Source organism: Fundulus heteroclitus, chromosome 19, assembly GCF_011125445.2.
Source record: "Fundulus heteroclitus isolate FHET01 chromosome 19, MU-UCD_Fhet_4.1, whole genome shotgun sequence".
Lineage (NCBI taxonomy): Eukaryota > Metazoa > Chordata > Actinopteri > Cyprinodontiformes > Fundulidae > Fundulus > Fundulus heteroclitus.
The window spans coordinates 25,692,797-25,714,076 of NC_046379.1; the positions used below are offsets into that span (position 1 = coordinate 25,692,797).

At 41.5% G+C, this 21,280-nt stretch overlaps 1 protein-coding gene across 4 annotated transcripts; it reads right to left on the bottom strand.

The window, feature by feature from the left end:
- Nucleotides 1-43: 43 nt before the first annotated feature.
- Nucleotides 44-20,986, bottom strand: capn3a (calpain 3a, (p94)). 4 transcript variants are annotated; one of them, XM_036150455.1, is made up of 21 exons: nucleotides 20,500-20,986; nucleotides 20,113-20,182; nucleotides 18,648-18,766; nucleotides 17,321-17,454; nucleotides 15,639-15,807; nucleotides 15,369-15,452; nucleotides 15,044-15,138; nucleotides 14,855-14,932; nucleotides 13,103-13,263; nucleotides 12,757-12,926; nucleotides 10,872-10,883; nucleotides 10,495-10,703; nucleotides 8,454-8,490; nucleotides 8,161-8,238; nucleotides 7,950-8,007; nucleotides 6,157-6,230; nucleotides 5,797-5,865; nucleotides 5,531-5,609; nucleotides 4,202-4,342; nucleotides 2,249-2,307; nucleotides 44-929 (listed from the first exon to the last, which is right to left on the bottom strand). In XM_036150455.1, the coding sequence occupies exons 1-21, from the start codon at nucleotides 20,749-20,751 to the stop codon at nucleotides 903-905; spliced, it is 2,175 nt and encodes a 724-aa protein (XP_036006348.1). In that variant the 5' UTR covers nucleotides 20,752-20,986; the 3' UTR covers nucleotides 44-902. The 4 variants fall into 4 exon arrangements, with proteins under 4 accessions (XP_036006348.1, XP_012737253.2, XP_021163891.2 ...); XM_012881799.3 differs by having other exon boundaries at nucleotides 4,202-4,318; nucleotides 6,166-6,230; nucleotides 20,500-20,751; XM_021308216.2 differs by having other exon boundaries at nucleotides 6,166-6,230; nucleotides 20,500-20,751.
- Nucleotides 20,987-21,280: the final 294 nt, after the last annotated feature.

The window sequence follows — 21,280 nt, forward strand, 5'->3', positions numbered from 1 at the left end:
TTGTCTGTATTTTGACCTTTTTAAAAAAAAAACTCAGATCAGAACTGGTGGTAACGCAGTCAAACCAACAGCTACATATTTATTGGGTTAAAATGTTTAAAAATGTAGTACACTCATTTGACCAAAGCCTTCATGGGGAAGGAAAGGAAAAAAAAAAAATCACAAAAAAGCTGCAGTTCAACTCTTAATTCATATTCTTTCAAATGCGTATTCGAAGCGCCCGAGTCTGGGCTGAGTCCCGTCGGCTCCGTGTTTCGATCTTTATAATCGATTCCAACCACGTGCAGAGCTTAAAAACTGGAAAGACTGGACAGTTGTCAGGCGGCGAAGTCCCGCCGAGGGGAACAGGAGGCCTGAGATTCTCCAACAGGGACAGCCATGTTTGGAGCTGTGCTCAACGTGGCTCCAGTCGCTGGTGGGAGGCAAAGGTTGCTACAGAACAGCGAAGAAAAAGAACTTTATGAGAATGCAATGTTAGAAATGTTAAGCCCAGGTCAGTGGGGCGAATGCCAGGGGACAATCCTTCCTGCTAACTTTGATAATAGAAGAGAACAGCGTGATGTATGAGAGGAGCTCTGTGAGGTATTGTGACGGTAAAAATAAGAGGTTGGTTGTGTTTGCTGCCTGAGAAAAGAAAACAGTACAACGGTGATGATGTCATAAACTGAATAATAATGAAAAAAAAAAAAAAAAAGCCAATCACTGATAAAGAGACTGATGTGGTGATCGTGGTAGAACAAAGGCGGAGGAAACATAGCAGGAAGACGTGTTCGCAGCTCCTGGATGTGAGGCGGGGGGGGGTGGAGGAAAGCTAACGGCACGCGGGGCAATGAGGTAAAGGCTGGCTGGCGGGCGTGGTCCTCGTGTGGCGTGGAGTTCACCTGGGAGAAGATGGGGCCGTTCTAGGCGTACATGGTCAGCTGGAGCCACTTCAGATGGGGGGAGGGGGGGGGGGCAGAAGAGGAAACGCATCATTTTAGAGGAAGTTCACCCAAACACAGTTCATTTAATCCAGATCTGCGCTGGTTCAGTTTGAAGTGAGAAGCTTGCATTCGTCTTGAACGGCCCATTTTGATAAATACTAAGATAAATATTCTGTGTTTTTTGGAAGCCATCAGTAAGATCCTGGCATAGTTCAGACTGGATATTTGACCAGTGTTCTCAGAACTTGGTAGAACTCATAAACTGGGTGTCCAAAATGCAGCCCCCTGATCCCAATTCAAAAATGGTGTAAATGTATCCCCCAAGCACAGGTAATTGATATAAAGAAACGCATTTTTGTAACAATTAAACTCTGAAAATGGAAGAAGTTGTGTAAAACGTAAAGTACTTTGAAACTAGAATGACAGAAAAACATCCCTGGACTTTTACTCTTTTAGCCTTTTCATGGTGTTTGGCTTAAATACAGGAAGTGTAATTAAAGAGCGACCCGTATCCTGTTTATCTTGGCTTTTCCAGTTTATGTTTTGAATGTATAATCATTTACAGATATCCTTTTTTTTTTTCCTGACTACTGTGTTCGTTTTAACGTATTGCATGTTTAGTTCTGAGGTCAGAGTCAGTCTGTCCAGGCGCACCGACAGCGAAGCAGACGCCCAGCATGATGCCATCTCCGCCGTGCTTGACAGTCGGTATCGTGCTTTTAACATTTGAGAGCACTAGCTTGATTCCTCCAGATGTTCTTCTGGTTATTGAGACTAAATAGCACAACCATTTTCTCTTCTGACAATAAAGTACCAGACCTCAAGCATGCAGCTCTTTTTTTTTTCAGACCAACTTGGAAGATTTCGGAGCTGCCGGTTTCTCTTGGTTGCCACCCTGTTGGTCCATGCTGACATTAACCTGCCTTCTCTGTGCGACGGTGACACTGGTGTTCCAGCGTCTCCTACCTTATGATCAGCTTGAGCCTCGTTGGCTCCTGGGTCACTGCTGAACACACCAAAACATTTCCACCATCTGAGGGGTGGCCTTTTTGGCCCAGATGGTAGAAAATTGGGATGAAATAAGCCGCTCACATATGGTTTTGGACAACTTCCTGAATGGCCTCCCCCGATGCCTTGGCCCTGTTAATAATTCTGAACTGCAATTAATACCGACGTCCATGGTAGGGAACCCACCGATTAAGAAGAGCTCTACCATTTCTGATAAGCATCAAATGTCCAGCCAAGAGCTAAGCGTGTCAGAATGGACGCGTTAACGTCTGTGTGCATCGGGTGAGTAGCATACAAACACGATGACGGCTTCGTACCTCCAGGACGCTGAGTCTGATGGAGCCATCTCCATCCTGGTCAAACGCTTGGAAGGCTCCTGAGAAGAAAAAAAGAACAAAACAATCAAATGAAACAATTTAGAGGAGAAATGTCCCTTTATTCAGTACTGCTTGTCAGCACTAGTCAGTAGTTTCTTTGACACTTCTGTGATGATCTAGAAGACGGTTTGTTTTATAGCCTGATCCTCAAAATGCCTCCTATAAAGTTCTCTTTGCACAACCAAACGAGATTTCAAATGGACTTCAGAAAGAACCGCGTTGATCAAATAGCAAAACTAGAAGTGGCTGTTGCTGCTAACCGGTCTGTCCAAGAGGCAACATATCTGAAGGGCCACAAATTCATTCAGGAACAGATGGAAGAGACTCGGTAGCCAATAAAGGCTTCTCTCACATCTGGCTGAGGTTGAGGTTCATGGCTCCATCACAGTGACCAATAACCGTGTGTACATCTTGGCTAGAGAACACATGGACACCCTAAAAGGCTAAATGTTTGGTCTAAATGAGTGGTTCTTGTTGTTATTTCGTTTAAGGGAATTATTAATAGGTAATAGGTAAACACTACATTCAAGAACCTTATTGTGAGACACTGTGGTGGTGGTATCATGCTCTGTGCTTTGGACTGTTTGCAATTTCCATAATTTCAGAAACTTAAAATGAAACTGAAATGTCCTATAAGAACCTGAAGCCAGTGGTCCAACAAGTAAAGCCATTTTTAAAGATGATCATGGTTGGACAGCAGGGTTGCAACTCACAGATATGTAAAGTCATTTTAGGAGATTTCTTCCATTTTTTCCTTTTTTTTTCTCACAACTGAATGGATCAGGTCATCAACAATGTTTTAATATCAGACAAAAGGAACCAGAGTAAATATAAACAGCAGTTTTTAAAGGAAGATTTCATTCATTAAAGTAAAATAAATAAATAAATGAAACTGAAAATGAAAGTAATTGTCTCCTTGCTAAATCAGGAGTGAGCAGAACTTGAATTTCACGAGCCACATGCGGGCCTGATTACTGGCCGAACTGTAGATGAAAGGAATCACAAAAAGTAGAACCCGTCTGATGACATGATGACCAAAAGCTCTCTGAACGCAGCACGTTGTGCTCTGATCAAAAATAAATGTAACATCCAGTGAGGAAAAGTGTTTGGGAGAGCCATTATCCACAAATGGATATAATGGCTGCTCCTGTGAAGGTCAGTAGGTGACCTTCACAGGAGCAGCTGTCCTAGTGGAGTTATTCAGACTGGACAAAAAATGGGGAGGGGCATCACTGTTGACCAAAAAGAAAACCACGGTCCAATTCACATTTCTCCCCAAAGTAAAATTTACATAGCATCTTCATGAAAAAATAAGGAAAGTTAGGGGAGTGGCCTAATCAAAGTCTGTACTTCGCTGGAAATGAGATGCTGTGGCGGGACTTTAAACAGGCCGTTTATGATGGAAAACCCTCGAATGTGGCTTAAATTCTAATGAAAATGCAAAGAAGAGGGAGGTCAAAGTTCATCTTATAGAGATTTGTTAAGAGGTGGGTCTAGTTTTTCATAGTCTGGTTGGTTTGGATAGACAGAGGACTACGTTCTGTATTTACTCAGGTTATGTTTGTCTGATATTGAAATTTATTTGATGATCTAAAACATTTAAGTGTGGAATAAAAAGCAACAACAAAAAAAAAAACTTTAAAGATGCAGTAACTTTTTCCCCTTACTTCATTTAGTCTAGTTAATTGAACTGGGATCTCTTGATTGACTTTGGAAATCAGAGGATCACGTTTTTGAAATTATGGAAAGAAAATACAGAAGAAAAATGTTTTCGGCATTTTTCTTCACATTTGCACAGATTATTTAAGGCTGTCCTTCGAGGCGAAAACGTTCAGGAACTACAAATCCCACCGCCTCCTGAGACAGATCCGTCCTAACGGGACAGCGACTTACTGAACATGGCTTCGAGCCGGACCAGACAGCTGATGAAGCTGTCAAAGTCGATGTTCATGTTCTCGTTTGCGTAGCGCATGGTGATGACGTCGTACAGCTGGTTGTTGAGACGGAAGCCTGGGCAGGACATAAGACACATGACTGTACAGTGACGAGAACATTTAGAGGATGAGTTCAGGCTGTAAGTGAAGACTTTTTTAAAGCATTTTATTCATAGTAAATGTGAACAGCACAACAGCATGTTAAAAAGAGACAAGCTAAGGACGCGGTCTGACCTCGCCTCTAACTTCAATAGAAAAAAAAAAATAATCAGACAGATAGCACATGTTGCCAGAAAGTAAAAATGAATAAATTAAAATTTGCTGGAGTTATCCAACTGTTGTCAACAGACAGCTGGAGAGTCTAAATCAGTGAACGTTAATGTTTTGCAAACTGAGACACATTTAATCGTATTATTCTGTGATTTAGACCACAGGAGCTTTTCACATTTTGTCACATTAAAAGCTTTAATTAGGATTTTATGGGACAGAGCAAGACAACGTGGTGCATCACTGGGGGAGGACAAGGACGCATGGCTTTCATCCATTTTTATAAACAAAAATCTGCAAAGGATCTGAAATGGATGGAGCTGTGTGCTAAAATGGCCTAGTCAAAGTTCAGCCCTGAAACCAATTGAGAATCTTCAGCCATGCCTTAAAATTGCTGTTCACAGACGTTCTCTGTCCAGAGGAAAAATGGATTCAGTGAGTAGATGATGGGTGTCTGACTGTTCAATAAATCAGAATATGGATTTCTAAGAGGCTTGTTTGTCAGATTAAAATGACCTTTTGGAAGAAAAACAAATCTTTAAGCTGGTATTCAACATACTTTTCATTAAGCCCCCATTTCTGCATGAACATTCAGACCCAATATTCTAATCTTAAATTATGTTTTTTTTTTTAATTGGCTGTAGGTGGGGGGAAAAAAATCATAATTAACAGAAATAAAGGGTTTAAAACACCAGTCTGTGTTAATCCATATAACACGTTTCCCTAGTGAAATGAGTTCTGAATATGACTGAACATGCCACACCTGTCTGATTTTTTGTTTTTTTTCCAAACATACTTTTCCTTTTACGTCTCCACCCTGCACTACCTTGTATTGGTCTGTCGCTGTATGTAACGGGACAGAATGTGAAAAGCTTCAGTGTGAATACGTTAATAAGACACTGCGTATTACTAACACATCATCGGCACCGGCTCGTTAGCAGTAGTGCGTCTGAGACAATCTGAAGTGAAAATGAAAGAAAAAAAAAAAAAAAGAGAGGAAGACATTTCCGTATGTTCTCACCTGCATCATTGACGGCATTCCTCATCTCGTAGCTACTGATGCCGCCGGACTGATCGGCGCTATAGTGTTTGAAGATTCCCTGGAAAACAGAAAAACACGAACGTATCACGTAAACACAGAAAATCATCTCCCCCCGTCTGCTTATGATGAACAATTATCAGCGAGTGTTTGTTTTTTTTCTCAGACATCAGCACTGTAAAGCGGCAGCGATGGGTTCAGTCACTCCCTATAAGTGGATCTGAAAGAGAATCCTGCGTTTTCCCCACCTGCCACTGCTTGATCTTATTCCACAGATGTCTGAACTCCTGCAGATTGAGTCTACCCGTCCCGTCCATCTACACGGACGCGGTTAAGAGCAAACTCGCCACCACGTGAAGCCCAAAAACAGCCATTCTGTTCAATGAGAACATCTGAGCAACACCGTCTGTTCTTCCCACAATGTAATATTGTTGCAAAAAACAAGTGGCAGTGTCGAGTTTATTTATTTTTTTAAAGAAATGAAATCAGGTGATCGCGCTGACCGACCCCTCAGTGTCACTCTGTCTGCGCCGTCCGTCACAGACCCCACCAAAGGGTCTTGGCAGGTTGTGTCCCCTGTGCACAACACAGCCCGATGCACTCGATACAAAGGATACGTCCATCAGAGCGATCATGCTCCTGCAGCTCTCCAGGCTGAAGCCCTCGGTGTTCAGGTCCTTGTCTAAAGGGGAGTGGGGGGGAAGGGGGGGGGGGGGGACAACAGGGGAAAACGCTTCAAGAAAATGACACATTACCACATTCCAACCTTAAACTCTTTCTGCTAATTACTGTGCCTTGCAAAAGTATTGGTGCTCTTTGACGGGTTTCCCAATTGTCACGATACAGCTGCAAACCTCAAAGTGCTTCACTGGAAAGATCTAAACTTTAAGAATGGATATCGTTACAACAGACTTTGGATTTTCCCCCCTTTACTCTAACAACCCAAAATAAAACCCTGTGCAATCGCTTGAAGCTCTAGTTGGTAATCCTGTTTAGGCTTTTCATCAGTTGTCAGTGATAATTATCAAAATGACAAGAAAGAAACGCTTGAAATAAATCAGTCTGTGTGTAATGAATGACTATAATATATATATATATATATATATATATAATATATATATATATATATAATATATATATATATATATATATATATATATTCACTTTTTGAATGGAATTACTGGGAAAAAAATGTCACTATAGTCTAATTATATGATCAGCACCTGTATATGTCTTATTTATATGTTCTTTGAAAACTTCTAAAATTAATTTTACTGTGAAACCTTTATTGACTGTTGCCTGAGAGATGAATGCCTGAATGAATAAAACGTAGTTACTATTTGCTCTGTGAAGGCCTCTGAGACAAAACAACACGATAAAGCGGAAAGAAGCCGGCAGACAGGTATCGTCCTGTTTATAAGGCGCTCTGGTCAGGTGAGACTGAAACTGATCCAGTTTGGCCAACATGAAAAACTCTATGCAGCAAAAAGCAAACACTGCATATGGAGTGGAACCCTCCATTCTCACTGTGAAACACGGTAGTGGCAGCATCGTGTTGTGGAGGGTTTTTTTTTTTTTAGTGGGGACAGGTGAAGCTGAGAGTTACTTTTTAACAGATGAACGACCCTAAATTTACAGTGAGAGCTATTTTAGAATTGTTTAGTCATTAGCCATTTAGTCTGCAACCTAAATTCAATCATGATACACATCTGGCCCGACAGCACAAATACTGGATGCACATGGTCCCACTTTATTTGTTTCATATTGTGAAATTTTCACTGTTTAATTAAAATCCTCATAAAATTTAAAATATTAGTGACAACACCAAGTATTAGTCTATGGAAAAATACTTATTTGCTTCAATTTTAATTCTATTGCAAATGGGACTAGCAGCCAGATCTCTAGTGACCTTTACTCAAAACCAGACTTGGGTCCACCCATTCACTAAACCCATACAGATCCCCTTTCTATAAAGAAAATCCAACTACTATTTGGTTCATTAAAATAATACACATCTATGTTATTGTTGAACAGGTAAAAAAATCTCCAAAAATATTTAAATTATTTGAAAGACATGCCTCAAAAGCCTGCAGCAACACATGGTTCTAGTGACTCAGATGGGCTGAACACAAAAGCACGCCACACTCTTTAGATTTCTATTTCCTAAAAGAAGTGTTAAAAAAAAAAAACTTTTGTTCTTCTTCTTCTTGTTTTCTGTTATTAATTACGCACTTCTTTGTGGTGACCTACTGCATGCAAATCCGGTAAAGCGCAATGAAGTTTGCAGCGGTGACAGATCAAAGTGTGAAAATGCAGATCAAGAGGAAAGAAAAACTTTTGCAGGGAACTACAAAATAATTATACACCAGGATAAGGAAGATTTAGAGTTGACTGGTCTTACGCTTGGTGATCACCCTGTTGAGAACGTTTCTCAGTTCGTTAGCTGTGATCTCCATGTCCTGAGAGAGAGCGGCGAGCGGAGAAGTCAGAGACGAACAAAGGAGATAAGTGGGTTAAAAAAAAAAAACTGTCGCCTGGCTGATTTCCAAATACATCTCCACAGTAATTCATTCACATCAAAATAACCACGTGGGGTCAGTTTCATCACTCACATCACCGGCTATCTCCTGAAAAATCGTCCGGAACTGCTGGTCCTCCTCGCTCTCCTCCCCCGCCGAGGCCGGAGCCGGCTGCCGTGAGAAATGAAGCCGCGCAGTAAAGACGTGCGATGAAGGATAAAGGGGGAAAAAAACGCGTAGGGAGACATGTCCGAAAGGTTATTCATCAATATTAGTTGAAAAAAAAAATACTACCGAGGCTTACTTTCATGATAAGGCAGAATATGAGGAGATGAAAAACAACACGGATGCACGGGGGGTGGTCAGCGTTGGGATATCCGACTTACCACAGGATGGTCCGCCTCGATCCTGTTCTCTATCTCCCTGAGTGGAAACGGACAAACAGCAGTCACCATGCTGGCATCATCGACATCTCGTCCACACCTCAAGCCTTGATATGCTAGCTGTCAGCCTAACATCACAACCTACATCCTCAGTGACTAACAGTGTCGGCTGTGTGTCTGGGAGCTGTCTACATACATTCATCGTGGTCACGGATGTCTCTCAATGATTCATTGGAACGGTTCTTTTTTCCAGGGTGGAATGATTACACAACCTGCAACATCGATGATCTTTTTAAAGGAAGAATAAGTTTTCCCTAATCTACACATATTCAGAATGATGCATGGACTCACACACCCACACTACAATTTGGATAAAGGGAAGTCACCCTTTTTAATGGAGCCGTCAACAAACTTCTGGCTTGTTTCTGCCTGAGCCTGTGACCATTATCCTGAACGGGAAAGGTAGAGCTCATTTTAACCGATTCGTTTCTTGACATGGACCGGGCTTTTAATCCCTCTCTATGAATTAGGCTTCCAGAAGTTTAATGCTAGTCTGCTTCTGCTTTATCCATTAAAGGAGCAGTTCAGACGTTTGGGATCATTATCCTGACGAAAACACAGATATTTGCACATTTCAAATCACATTTTAAATCTGATTCTTACATTTATCGTAAATAAAAGAAATTAATAAATAAATAAATAAATACATAAAAAGACATTAGATTCTGAATGTATAATACTGACCAAGTGAGGATTAATAAAAATCCACCTTGACGTCAAACTCGTTCACCCACTTCTTGTTTTTAAAAACCATCGACATTTAATGTGGTGTAATCCATCCACTCTGAAAGGAGAACCGTGGCGTGACCACAGATGATGGCCGTATGTAAACTTTTGACCAGAGCTTTACACCAATATTGCTATAAGGAGCAGAGAGTCCACGAGATGCAGCTGATTCTGTGCGCATCGATCACACAGCCTGATTCTCAGCCACATCCTCCTCCATCGGCGCCGGCCCGGCCCCGCCCGCCGTTTCGTCCTCCGGGGTTGCGGGGTTGGGGGTGGTGGTTCGCTGAGGCTAGATTCTTCCAGTGCGAAGTCATTAGAAAGTTTACCCGATCACTGCCAAATCGGACGTTGCTTGTCCTAAAAAAGATTCCATAACAGCTTCGAGCTCGGGACGATTTCTTCCAGTTCTACAAATCAAACTGCCGTTAAAATGGTTCGCTCTTGGTGCTCTTTGACCCACCCAACATTTGGCTAAGACCCAAACAACACAAAGTGGCAGCCTAAAGCCAAAGCCGCTACCAGCAGGGTAACGTACACAGAGTAGGACTGGGTATTGTTGGATGTGCATGTGCTTGGATCTCGTTCGGTAAAGGTTTTAGCTAGACTCCTCAGAAAGAAAATTCCTGATTTGGTGGATGTGGGAATCGGCAGCTCAGACCTCAAAACCAATTGGAAATCTGTATCGGCCCGGATACGCCTGATCGGTGCAACTTTACCTTTACCTGAACCTTGTCCAGGATTTTCTAACGGAGACAGTTTGATGAATTAATCCCGTCATGATATGACAGCTTAAAATGATTGTTAAAAAGGTCATATTGCTATGCAATATACTGCAATATTCCATATTTCAGTATTGCTATGTTTCGCTGCAGCATGACAGAACAAATTCTCTAATTTCAGAAGAGTCGCCTGTCATGAAATCTGACTCGCCGTTCTTCTAGTAAAACTGATCCCTATGGGCAAAGGTGGGGAGGCATGATAGATTTGCAGCGTTTGTACTACCACCCTGTTGTATTTTCACCAAATCCTGTAGCAACATTGCCACTAGACTTGAGAAAAAACAACTTAGCTGTGACGCATTTCCTCCTCCAGCAATACCCAGCCCTACCCAGAAACATTGAAGTAAATATTGGAAAATATCAAAAAGCACAGGCCACGTCTAACTTTAGCTCTGTGGCGCTCTGAGGGGACAGCATTTACGCCCTTTGCCCCTTAACAGACCTGACTGCCCACGCCACAGCCCACGCCCACTCACTCTGAGGTGTTCTTCTTTTCAGAGAAGACCCGCAGGATGAACTCTCCCTCCTGGTGCGGCTCGTACGTGGAGGGCACGATGACGTACTCGCCGGGGCTGAGGCGGAAGCGCTGCGTCACCTCGCGGAGGTTGATGTAGGACTTGGAGCGGGCCTTGGAGGAGTTGAACAGGAAGAAGTCCTTCTGCATGTGCTGCTTGTTTCCGTGCATCTACGGGGGGACAGGCGCGATGACCGGGGGGGGGGGGGGGACAGGTTACAGCATAGATTAGGAACCAAGACGATAATCCCTTCTATAATGGACAATCATGATAAAAACCACGGCAGGATACAACTGATTGCAGCTTCAGTGTGAATGTTTTGTCGACACCCTCCTCACCTCCTTTGGCACCTGTGGAGAGATACGAGCAACATGAGTACTGCTGGGATAGCAAGTTTAGGCTAATGGCTAAAGAAAAAGCAATTTTAAGGAGCAAAACACACTAAAATGATCGCATCTGCACAACACCCAGGAAATGATATTAATGGAGGGTAGGAGATAATTAAGTGAAAAAAATTTGCTCACAATAAATTCAGGTAGAACGAAATAAAGCAAAACAAGGTGCATATATTTTGGCATTGTTTTAGACCAACTCGCAAATGAAACGTTTAATAAACGATGACGAAATAGAAAGAGGGACTGAAATCAATACTCTTATTATGAACGCTAAACCATGAAGGACCTTGAGATGCACCTATGGGCTTGATCTCCAAAGATTCCAAATAAGGACAGCTAAATTGCGTAAGCAGAAAAAAAATAAATGTCAGTTACAAAAAGTGGCCGTGTTGCAGGAGATCTTCTAAGATTGCGTCCGCAACGGACAAGACGTGCAATACCAGTTTGGTCCGCCCTATTTGAATGAGTGAACTGCGTGTTTGGGAGCTGCTAAAAAAGAAAGATGACGTTCTGAGCAGTGTTTGCATTTCTGAATGCTACGCCAGTCAGAAGCGGCCGTCACATAATCCAGACACCCAGGACGCACAAAGTCATGTTTAACGAATGGAGAATTTCTGCTATTTAACTGTCATTTTATTAAAGACAATATTAATTAGGGTTTTGCATAAAAATCGATACAAATATTAATTTTGATTTTTTTAAAAACAATTTCATATCAATATTCTGTCTTTTAATATCGATATACCTCCAAACCCCTAGGGGGCGCTGTTACAGCGCTTCATTACTGTTCACAGCGAGGAAGTGCAAGTAAGACGAATTTATGGAATGGCTGACAGGATTTTAGAAGCGCCTTTGTCCCTAAAATCAGACGTTTGGGCACATTTTTGGTTTCTGTGATACTTTAAATGCTCTGAAACAAATGCACTTTATTTTCCTGTTAATATATCAGTATTAACAGGAAAATAATACTGTTTATCGTAATAATACGATTTATAACAATAAATCGAACATAAATGTAATATTTGGCTGGTTTTGTTAATTGAATGACTTTGAACATTCATTTGAAAGTAATAAGTATTGATATTGGAGTCAAATCAAATCAAGCTGAGCTATATCGAGAATCGTATTGTATCGGCTCATCCTACATGAAACCCAGCCCTAATATTAACTGTTATTTAAAAAAGGGGAAAAAGCGATTGTTTTGTCAGCAGAAGATCTGCAGATACTGTTAAACTAAACAAAAGACAAAAGTTTTATTTCTGAGTTTAATAAGAACATTTTACAGCTGACAAATCACATTTACCCCTGGTTATCATTACTCTACTGGTTTGTGAATCAGTGATGGTGGCCATGTCATATGTAACAGCTGAGAGGAGCTACTCTAGCCCCTGTTGACGGAAAACCTCCATCCTGTCGTTGCAGGAAATCATTCTAATTACTATTTAAATTAAATAATAACACAGACAGCTCTGTGCAGGGTGGTGGACCCTGCCTCTCAGTCATTGAGCGCTGGAGACAGGCACTCCAGCCAACCCCGAAAGCACGACATCCTGTCCTGACTGATGTGCCCCTGGGCACGGCATTTAACCCAAAGTTGCCAAATCGGTACGCGTTCATGAGTACAACTGGTACTTTAAAGCACTGTTAGATCAAAACATTGGAAATTTGAGAATCATTTTGTATTTTTATGTATGAACTTTAAGTTCAAATGTAAAAAAAAAAAAAAGCAAAGAAGCAACACAGGGATTAGACCACTATCTAATGTTTCTAATGATGCGGGTTTGTATGCCGAGGCGTTTCGTTCAGCAGCAAGGACCTAAGGGAAGACCTCATAAATGGCGAATCCGATGGTGAAGAGGTTGGCCCCCATCTTTCGCTCTTTTCGTTTGTTCTTCTGCATCAGGGACACCACGAAGGTGCAGACCACCTCGTTGTCGTCCGGATCGTCATCCTCCTCCAGCAGGCGAAGTCGGTACTGAGGGTTGGTCCAGAAAGTGTCTGCAGGACAAAAATGTTCTCACAATGACATGAAACAGTGCTTCTTGTCTAACCTAAAATGATTTTGTAGTGTTTTTTTAGAGCCATTCAATCGGGTTCCCTAGGATGTTGTTAATAAAGAGCATATACATATATACATATATATAAAATTATTAGACAGCAGCTCATTAGTGCACCTGGATAGTTTCTGCAGCCTCCGGCGGAGCAGCCTCTCACCCAGCGGCCCTCATTCACCGACACTGTCCACTTGTGGATCTTATCATCCTCGAGGGCGTCAGGCGTTAGGTTACAGATCTCAATCTTAGTGTAGTTCTTCTTGAAGTCCTCAAATGACATCCTGAAGGACACCAGAGAGTACAGTGGACACCATTTCAAGACAAACCTGATGGGTGGCAGATTTCCCCGGTTTTTGTGACGCAAAAGAAAACGGTCATGATGAGTCAGTACAAGAAGATGTGACAAATATCACTTCAGAATCTGAATCAGAATGAGCTTTGTTGGCGAGAAGTATTTTACGCGTGCAAGGAATTTGCTTTGGTGATGAGGTGCTACACATAGACCAACATACAGCTGACATAAGTTAATGTAGAAATATGTAGTATGGAATAAACAATACAAATGCAGGTTGTAGACGTATAATAGAAGAGTTACAATTAAACTGCATGCGTGGGTTCTCTCCAGGTACTCTGGCTTCCTCCCACAGTCCAAAAACATGACTGTTAGGTTAATTGGTCTCTCTTAATTGCCTCTCTCTAAAGGTGTGAGTGTGTAGCTTCAACTCTATGTTTTGGACAAAATCAGCACATCGCATCACTGAAAGAACACCATGCCCTCGGGGAAAACAAGGTGGTGGCAGCATCATGCTATGGGTTAATTTTCTTCAGCTGGACCTGCCGTTTTTAATAGGGGTGGGTGAAATTATGAGCAGTTCTAAGTGAGAAATGGCCCAAAACCTTCACGTGTCTGCTAGAAAGCAGAAGATAAACAGGAATTTCTTAACTCTGCATGACATTGAGGCCAAGCATACAACCAAAGGACCAAAAATTAAAGTTTAACAGTAGGAAAGTTTAAATTTTGGTGAACCAAATCTGAACTGAACCCCACTGAACAGAAATTCAGTGGGGTCACCTTCGGAGAGCTGTGGACAAGAGATGATGCATTTATAGATGGTTTGCAAATTAAAGAGGGCAAATATTGCCAAGTCAAGATGCAGAGAGTCTGTTGACCCTTAGCAACAAAGACTGAATCCTGAAATTAGGGCTGGACGATAATTCAATAACAATATATGTCGATAGACGTATATTGATGCTAGAAAAAAAAGGGTCAATAAAAAGTTCAATAGAATAACAGTTTTCTTTCCTTGTGCATTCTATCCATGTAGATTAATATTACAGTCATTACATCCTCCCAACTAATCACAAAGTCAGACCTAGGAAACGCTCCGCCCCCTTCAAAGAGTTCAAAGAACATACGTTCTATGTTTCTTTTGAAAAAACTAGCATTTCTGATAAAAAAAATTGGTTGAATAAAGGGTTGAGTTTGAATTCAGTGTTTGTGTGTTCTGTATTTAAAAATAGGTTGCTAAGCAATAGCATAAAATGGCCAAGGCTGCACTTAAAATATATGTTTTGAATTTGTTAATAATTATCTATATCGATACAATATGATTTCTATTTTATTGATATGCTTTTTTTCTATGTCGTCCTGCCCTAGCTGGAATTAAACTGAAAGGTGCTTTGACCAGTAATCAGTTTATATATCTAATCAACTAGGTTACTGTCCCTTTAAAAATATTCCCCTCAATGATTTGTTTGTCTTTTGGGTGCATTTTATACGATATATGTTGCACAAAAGGAGGAAAACCTGCCACTTAAACAGGGCCAGCTGATCTAAACTTCACAACTTCAGTAGCATGTGTAGTAATTTACCAGAATTCTCCATCCTCTGCACTTTGGTGCTGCAATTTCTCCTTTTCAGCCTTAGAGAGTGTGGCCCACTCTTTGGAGCTGTTGGGAGACAATGAAAAAGAAAAGACGAAAGCTAAATAAATAATGTATATCTGTGAGACTGAAGGGAAAATGCAATGAGTGCATTAAACGAACAGAAGAAATCCTCACTTGTCACTCCAGGGGCCGTTCCACTCCACCTGTCCCCATGGATTCCTGAGACGCACCAGACGGACTTTACTGTCCTTGTGCTGAGAGGATTTGCACTGTAGCAACACACAGAAATGGAAACAGCGTTGATATATTGAAACTGTGTGACACTGCGGTACTTAATTCACTGTTCCGCTCATATTTATGCAGCCCTTTACAGCCCAACTGGGTCACCCTCCTTCCACTGGCCTTATAACTGTGTGGGGTACACGAAAGATGAACAAAGCGAGTGACTTGGTGTGAAACAGAACGTGTCAACGCGCTAAAGTTGAGCTGCCGGCGTTACCTCGTCCACCGCTGTGACGGAGTAGGCGTGGCCCTTCACAAGTCCCGTCACTGTGCGAGTTTCAAAGCGAGCAGGAACCAGGGACTGAAGCCAAACATGGATGAGATAAAGAAGAAATATAAGAAAATGGAAAATCAAGACAAGGTAACATCATTCTCAGTTAGTGTTATTAAAGCTAAAGGGAAATCCTAACTAGATTTCAGTAACGTTTCAAAAAAACACTCTTAGCTGTAATGTGGTATAGTCGCGGTGAGATAACCGCTATCTCACATCAATGGAGCAGCCCATGAGCGAGCCTCTCTCCAGGGCTTTCTTCATGATCTTGTACAACTCTTTGGGGGCTTCCTTCATCTCGTAAAACTCAGTGACACCACCAGTGAAGTCCTCCATGGCTTCCGTGGTGTTCCCCCCCTTCAGGGCCTCGTAAGAGCCATGCAGCCTGGACGAAGAAACAGGGACGAGACGGTTTTTTTTCTGTCACTGTCCTTTCAATTGAAATGTGTTTATTTTAAAAGGATGCATTAATCAGTAAATACTTTTAACTGTAAATGCAGGCGAATTAGCTACGAGGCTAGTTCCCTTTCAGTGGATTCACTCGGTGCAAAACACACACTGGTGGAAATCAGGTCCCCAAAACGCGCTCTGGCTGAATGCATCTCCAATTATGCCATTATGAAAATAACATAAAAGAATAAATGTTAGACACCATATAAAAGTCATTACCCTTTTCTTTAACTTTTACGCTCTTTGCCTCGCCAACAACATTGCCTCAATGCTGTTAACATAGTTAGCAACACTAGACCTGACAGAAGCTTAAAGTACTTCTTCATTCTGAAATCATACAAGTTGCTATATATTAGAAAGTTCATATATTATGACCCGAGGAAAAAAATTGTTAAAAATTCGATGACAAAGTGGATTTTTAAGGCTTTTTAGCGCAAGGCTCATAAAAAATGTTGCGCCGGGTGTCAAGTGACCGATGTGTCAAGTGACCGGGTGTCAAGTGACCGATGACGTCATTCGTTGACATTCTGTTGATATGGCAACAAGTTACTTCCTGGTTGCAAACTCGCTTTCTCAAACACAATTAGACGGATTAAACATGGCTAAAAAGTGTGTGGCTTATGGTTGGTCAAATACCAACAAGGATAATGTCTCCATACACACATTTCCGAACTCAAAAAGTCCAGGAGGTGAGAAAATCCTCGCTGAATGGAATCGTCAAATTGAAGGTGATTGCACCTTTAATTTAGATGGCGTCCATCTTTTTTTTTCATCTAATCCTACATTTTTGGGGACTTCAACATTAATTCATATAAGATTAGTAAAATACAATGAAACCAAGACTCATTTGTTTTGTTTCTTTTCCTAAGGTTCCTGCTCACCCTGACCAAACTACAGCTGAAAGGCACTGCAGCGCTTGGTGAAGATTGAGACCACCAATTAAACCCATAACAGCCTCACAGGGTCTGCCAGTTGTGCTAAATGCTCGCTGTGGTCCCACATTTCCACCATTTGACTGTTTTGATGTAAAGTCTGTTTCATACAACAGTGCCCTCCTTTGTATCCTCACCTATAGGAAGAGGGTTGGAAACCCAAATGCTTTTTGTTGTATACCCACCACACATTGTTCTGTCAGGATATAGATATATCACACAGGTTTTTTGGCAGAACCAAAGTTTTATAATATATATATATATATATATATATATATATATATCTCCATGTGTTGTGCAGATGGAGGGCGCAATGTTATGGATATACCAGCTAACATATTTCTACCTGTACATATTCAAACCCACATCAGGAAAAACAAACAGATCCTATAACAGCAAATGTAGAATTTATACAATAAAGTGATCAACACAGTGCAAGAAAGCACCATAAAGATAACAGCAGCTGAAAACGCCTCGAAACTGCTCTGTCCCTCATACTGGAGTATTGTGACTCACTTGGCGTAGGCCTTCTCCAGCAGGGCACTCCAAAACTCATTTCTCTCAGCGGACTTAGTGAAGACCAGCTGGTTATTGAACGTTGGAACGCGGTCATCAATGACGACATCCACCCAGTCGCCATAACGCCAGAACTGAAATACAGAGAACCCGTGAGTAAAAAAACACGAGAAGATTAGATTTCTTTATGGTCTGAATGGACGCAAGACTGAGCATTATAAGCTGTGATTTATAAATCAAATATGGCTGCAAATATCTAATGCTTTTATTACTGGTTATTCTTTTGTAGGATTTAGTAATTACAGTGCTTTTCTAAAGTATTCATAGCTCACACATTTATACTCTGTTACGTTTTAACGTTTTATAGTCTGCTACAACATTTAATGTACATCATCTGGAATTTATGTGACAGATCAAGGCAAAATAGCAAAAACCTGCCACAAATCTGAAAAGTGTGGCATGCTCTGGCATCCCAGAGTGAACCGTTTGTAGAACCGTGTTTTGCTGCAATTACAGCAGCAAGTCATTTGGGGTGTGTTTCTACCAGCTTTCCACATGACTGTAATTGCTGCCCATTTTTCTTAATAGGGATATATAATGCAAAATCCACTTTTTTTAGGCCTTAAATACATGTTGCTGTGAACTTTAGGAGTGCAGAAAATTCCAATTTGGTCTGTCCAAATCCAAATCCGGGCATTTTTATTTTTCGCTGCAATTTTGTAGTCCAGGCTCAAGGATGCCGGAGTCATAAGTGGATAAGTTAAAATGTTTGGTTGTTGGGTGCATTAACCCACACAATTCATTACACCGTCCCCCAGGATACTACAAAAATGGCTAAATGGGGTGTAGTGTAACACTTTGCAACGGGTTGCCTATATTTAGCTTCATTGAGCAAACTTCCAATGGGACACCATACGGGTTTCTTCTAGCCACTTTTTCATAAATACAAGATCTGTGGCTATTGTTCTCCTACAAACCTCTAAAGGCTTTGACAGATGGATTTAGACTGAAACTTGAACTTAAACGTAGGACACTACGATATTTTACACACAAAACCATGTAAACCAAGCTTTATCTTCTTTCCGCTTCACAATCATGCACTGCTGGTCTATTAAGTTTGTGGCAGTAATGTTGAATGAATATTTTTAAAGCACTGTTAGAATAAACACCTATGGTATTAATAATGATACCTTGTAAAATGTTTAATAGACCAAGTCACCAAATTAGGTATCCATAAACAATGTTGAGTAAAAAATAAAGTGTTTTATGTGAGAGACCAGGGCCAGAGAAGTGGACGATCACGTCTAAGGATCACACAGGATCTCACCTGGAAGTGGAAGATGCCGGAATAGTTCTCGGAGAAGCTTTGCTCCTGGGGAACAACTCGATAGAGAAGCTTCTCGTTCAGGGTGAGACAAGCAATAGCAGCTAACAACCAGCAATCACCTAAACAGAGAAAACATTGTTAAATAAAGTCTGAGGCGAGGAGTATTGCGCAGACTTTGAGTGCTTCTGACCCATGGTTCTACCTATGACTATATTTATCCCAGAATGCAGCATCTCTTTGCATTATTAAGTTCTCTAAAAATGACATTTTTTTTGTCCTTCAGGAGACACAGGTTGCTGCTGGTGCTGATCTTTTGTGTTTTTGTTGCTGTCCAGGTGTGCGACAGGGTGTTAGACGAGGACAATGTTCGGTTTTTCAACAGGGAACGGTTAACAGTGTCTGCCAGGACTTTTGTTCGCTTTGGTCCCCTCTATTCGCTGTGCGAACGAAACAACAATGGGAAGTGCTGCCGGTTGGATTCCCATCCAAAAGAGTAAGGACAAAACGGGGAGGCCGTTGCAGCCGGAGAGGCCGCATGCAGGGGATTCCTGGGATGTGAAATGGCCTGCGTTTGTTTTCTCCTTTGGAGAATACAGACTGCTGTTGTATACTGTAGCAACAACAACCGTTGCTCGTTTTGGTGTCATTTTGTTTCAGCCAAACTCAGCAACATCTGTAAACCAACAGTAAAGATTAAAAATACTTCCTGCTGTAACTCCTTCCTGTCAACAATAATTTACAGAAGCTACGTCTTGCTCCGTGAGAAAGAGCAATTGCTGTAAGACTGGGTTCTGCCAGTATTTAGTAAACAAATAAAATTATCACAGTGATGACGTTTTAACAACCTTTAACATCTTACTTGAGCAATTAGCATGGCTAGCATGAATAAAAGCGTGCTCTCTGTTTTTCTTCCTTAGAGAATGTAAAGGTTATTAAGGTTCGAAAAGACTGCTTTCATTCCTAAATATAGAAAGATTTAAAGGATGAAATGGAGCTTCTTTGCCATGCAATGTTTAGCCTCCGGGTTACGTGCTTTATGTCTTGCTCTCGCTCACTATCTCCCAGCCTGAATGAAACGCAGACATGTCAACCATGTTGAAAATGGTTTCTCGTTAAATAACTTTTTTGATTTCTGTTTCTTTGACTTCTAAAACTAGCCAAATTTGAGCAACAACCTCTATACCAAGGTGTGCAGTCAGAGCGACCTGTTAGTACTCATATTTAGTGTGTTTATTGTCTGGAAAAAGGTTGAAAAATGTAACTTTCAGTGCTTCAGACACAAAAAAGTTGAATTCTTGCCCTTTCGGTGCATCTCTAAAATTGTGGAATCAGATAAATTATCTTTTTAACCTCTTAAAACGTTTTTCTTTCAAGATACATGGGGAAGGGCACGTTTTCTTAGAACTAGTGGTGGTGATGTGATGTTCCCCACACGTGGTTGAAATTTAAGAGAGACAAAGTTTACCTAACTCTCCCTGACAGATGTCTGTCCTACTCGCTCCTCCAACGATGAACTGTGGGTTTTCACAGATTTCCTGCAGAAAAAAACAAAACACAAAAACTTTAGTCCTTAAAAAAAAAGAGTCTATGATGTTTTATTTAACCTCAATTATATCAAATACATTCAAAAACAGATATGTAGCTTCTTCCTGGATATAGCTGAGGTATTTTGTTCCTAACTTCATCCTTTCATAAAATCAGACTTCATCTGTTTCTCAGGTTGGATAAAATTCCGATCTTATCCGATAAGTTTTCTGATGTTGTGTATAAAGAAACGCATGTCCCACCTGTGATACACCCCCTCTTATTTTAAGTTTTGTGAGTTTGCCTTTCCATCTGCCAGCCAACCTACCTTGGGCCTCTTCCAGATGATGTTCTTGACCTTGTTGGACTTGTGTCCGAGCTCTTTGAAGCCCAGAGACTCCACTGTGGCGGGGAAAGCTTCATCCTCAAACAGAGTCTTCGTCTGCAGGAACTCCTGTCTTAGCGTGTTGTAGTCCTGGCCGTTAAAGCGGATGGGCTTGTTCAGGGACCCTTCCCCGTCTCTCCTTTCTCGTTCCCGGATCAGCCGGTCGCAGAAAAAGCCAGACGGCGTGTATGGCATCTCAACTCAGCAGACTGTTATTTTTGAGGGGGGGAAAAAAAAACTGGCCCTGGCCACCCGTACGAAAGTCTTACAAGCCAAAAAGACCCTGGCATAAATCCAAACAACTAATATCTGATTGGTTCCTTCTTTGCGTGACGTCCCCCTTCCCTTCGTCACGGAGCAGATGCAAACAATCTGCGTTAAAGCAACATTCTCATTTGGGGTGTCATTCACTTTAGAAACACAAACGCACATGTGCACAGAAACTCGCAAATCACATAAACGTCTGTTTGTCGTGTTCCTATTGGCCGACGCAAACAATGGTCTTTCCCTGCCCGTGCTGCGATGCCATCATTGTTGGGTGACACAAAGGCCAGAGGGCACGCAAAGAGCGGTCGGTGGATGCCCTGCCTCAGCAGAAGGCATTCAAGCTCTTTAAACCTCTTCTCAATGGAGCTCAGCGTTGAGCAGTCTCAGCACAACTAGAGCCGGCTATGAAGGGCGGCATCGCCCACGTTTCATTCTCTGTACAGTTCCGTCGCTATAG

Excerpts from the sequence above, each read along its gene's own strand:
- capn3a (XM_036150455.1), bottom strand. The coding sequence starts at position 20,751 with ATGCCATACACGCCGTCTGGCTTTTTCTGCGACCGGCTGATCCGGGAA. Across the intron at positions 8,008-8,160 it reads TTCAGGAGATAGCCGGTGAT|GACATGGAGATCACAGCTAA; the intron begins GTGAGTGATGAA and ends GCTCTCTCTCAG. Across the intron at positions 6,231-7,949 it reads CAACAGGGTGATCACCAAGC|ACAAGGACCTGAACACCGAG; the intron begins GTAAGACCAGTC and ends ACTCCCCTTTAG.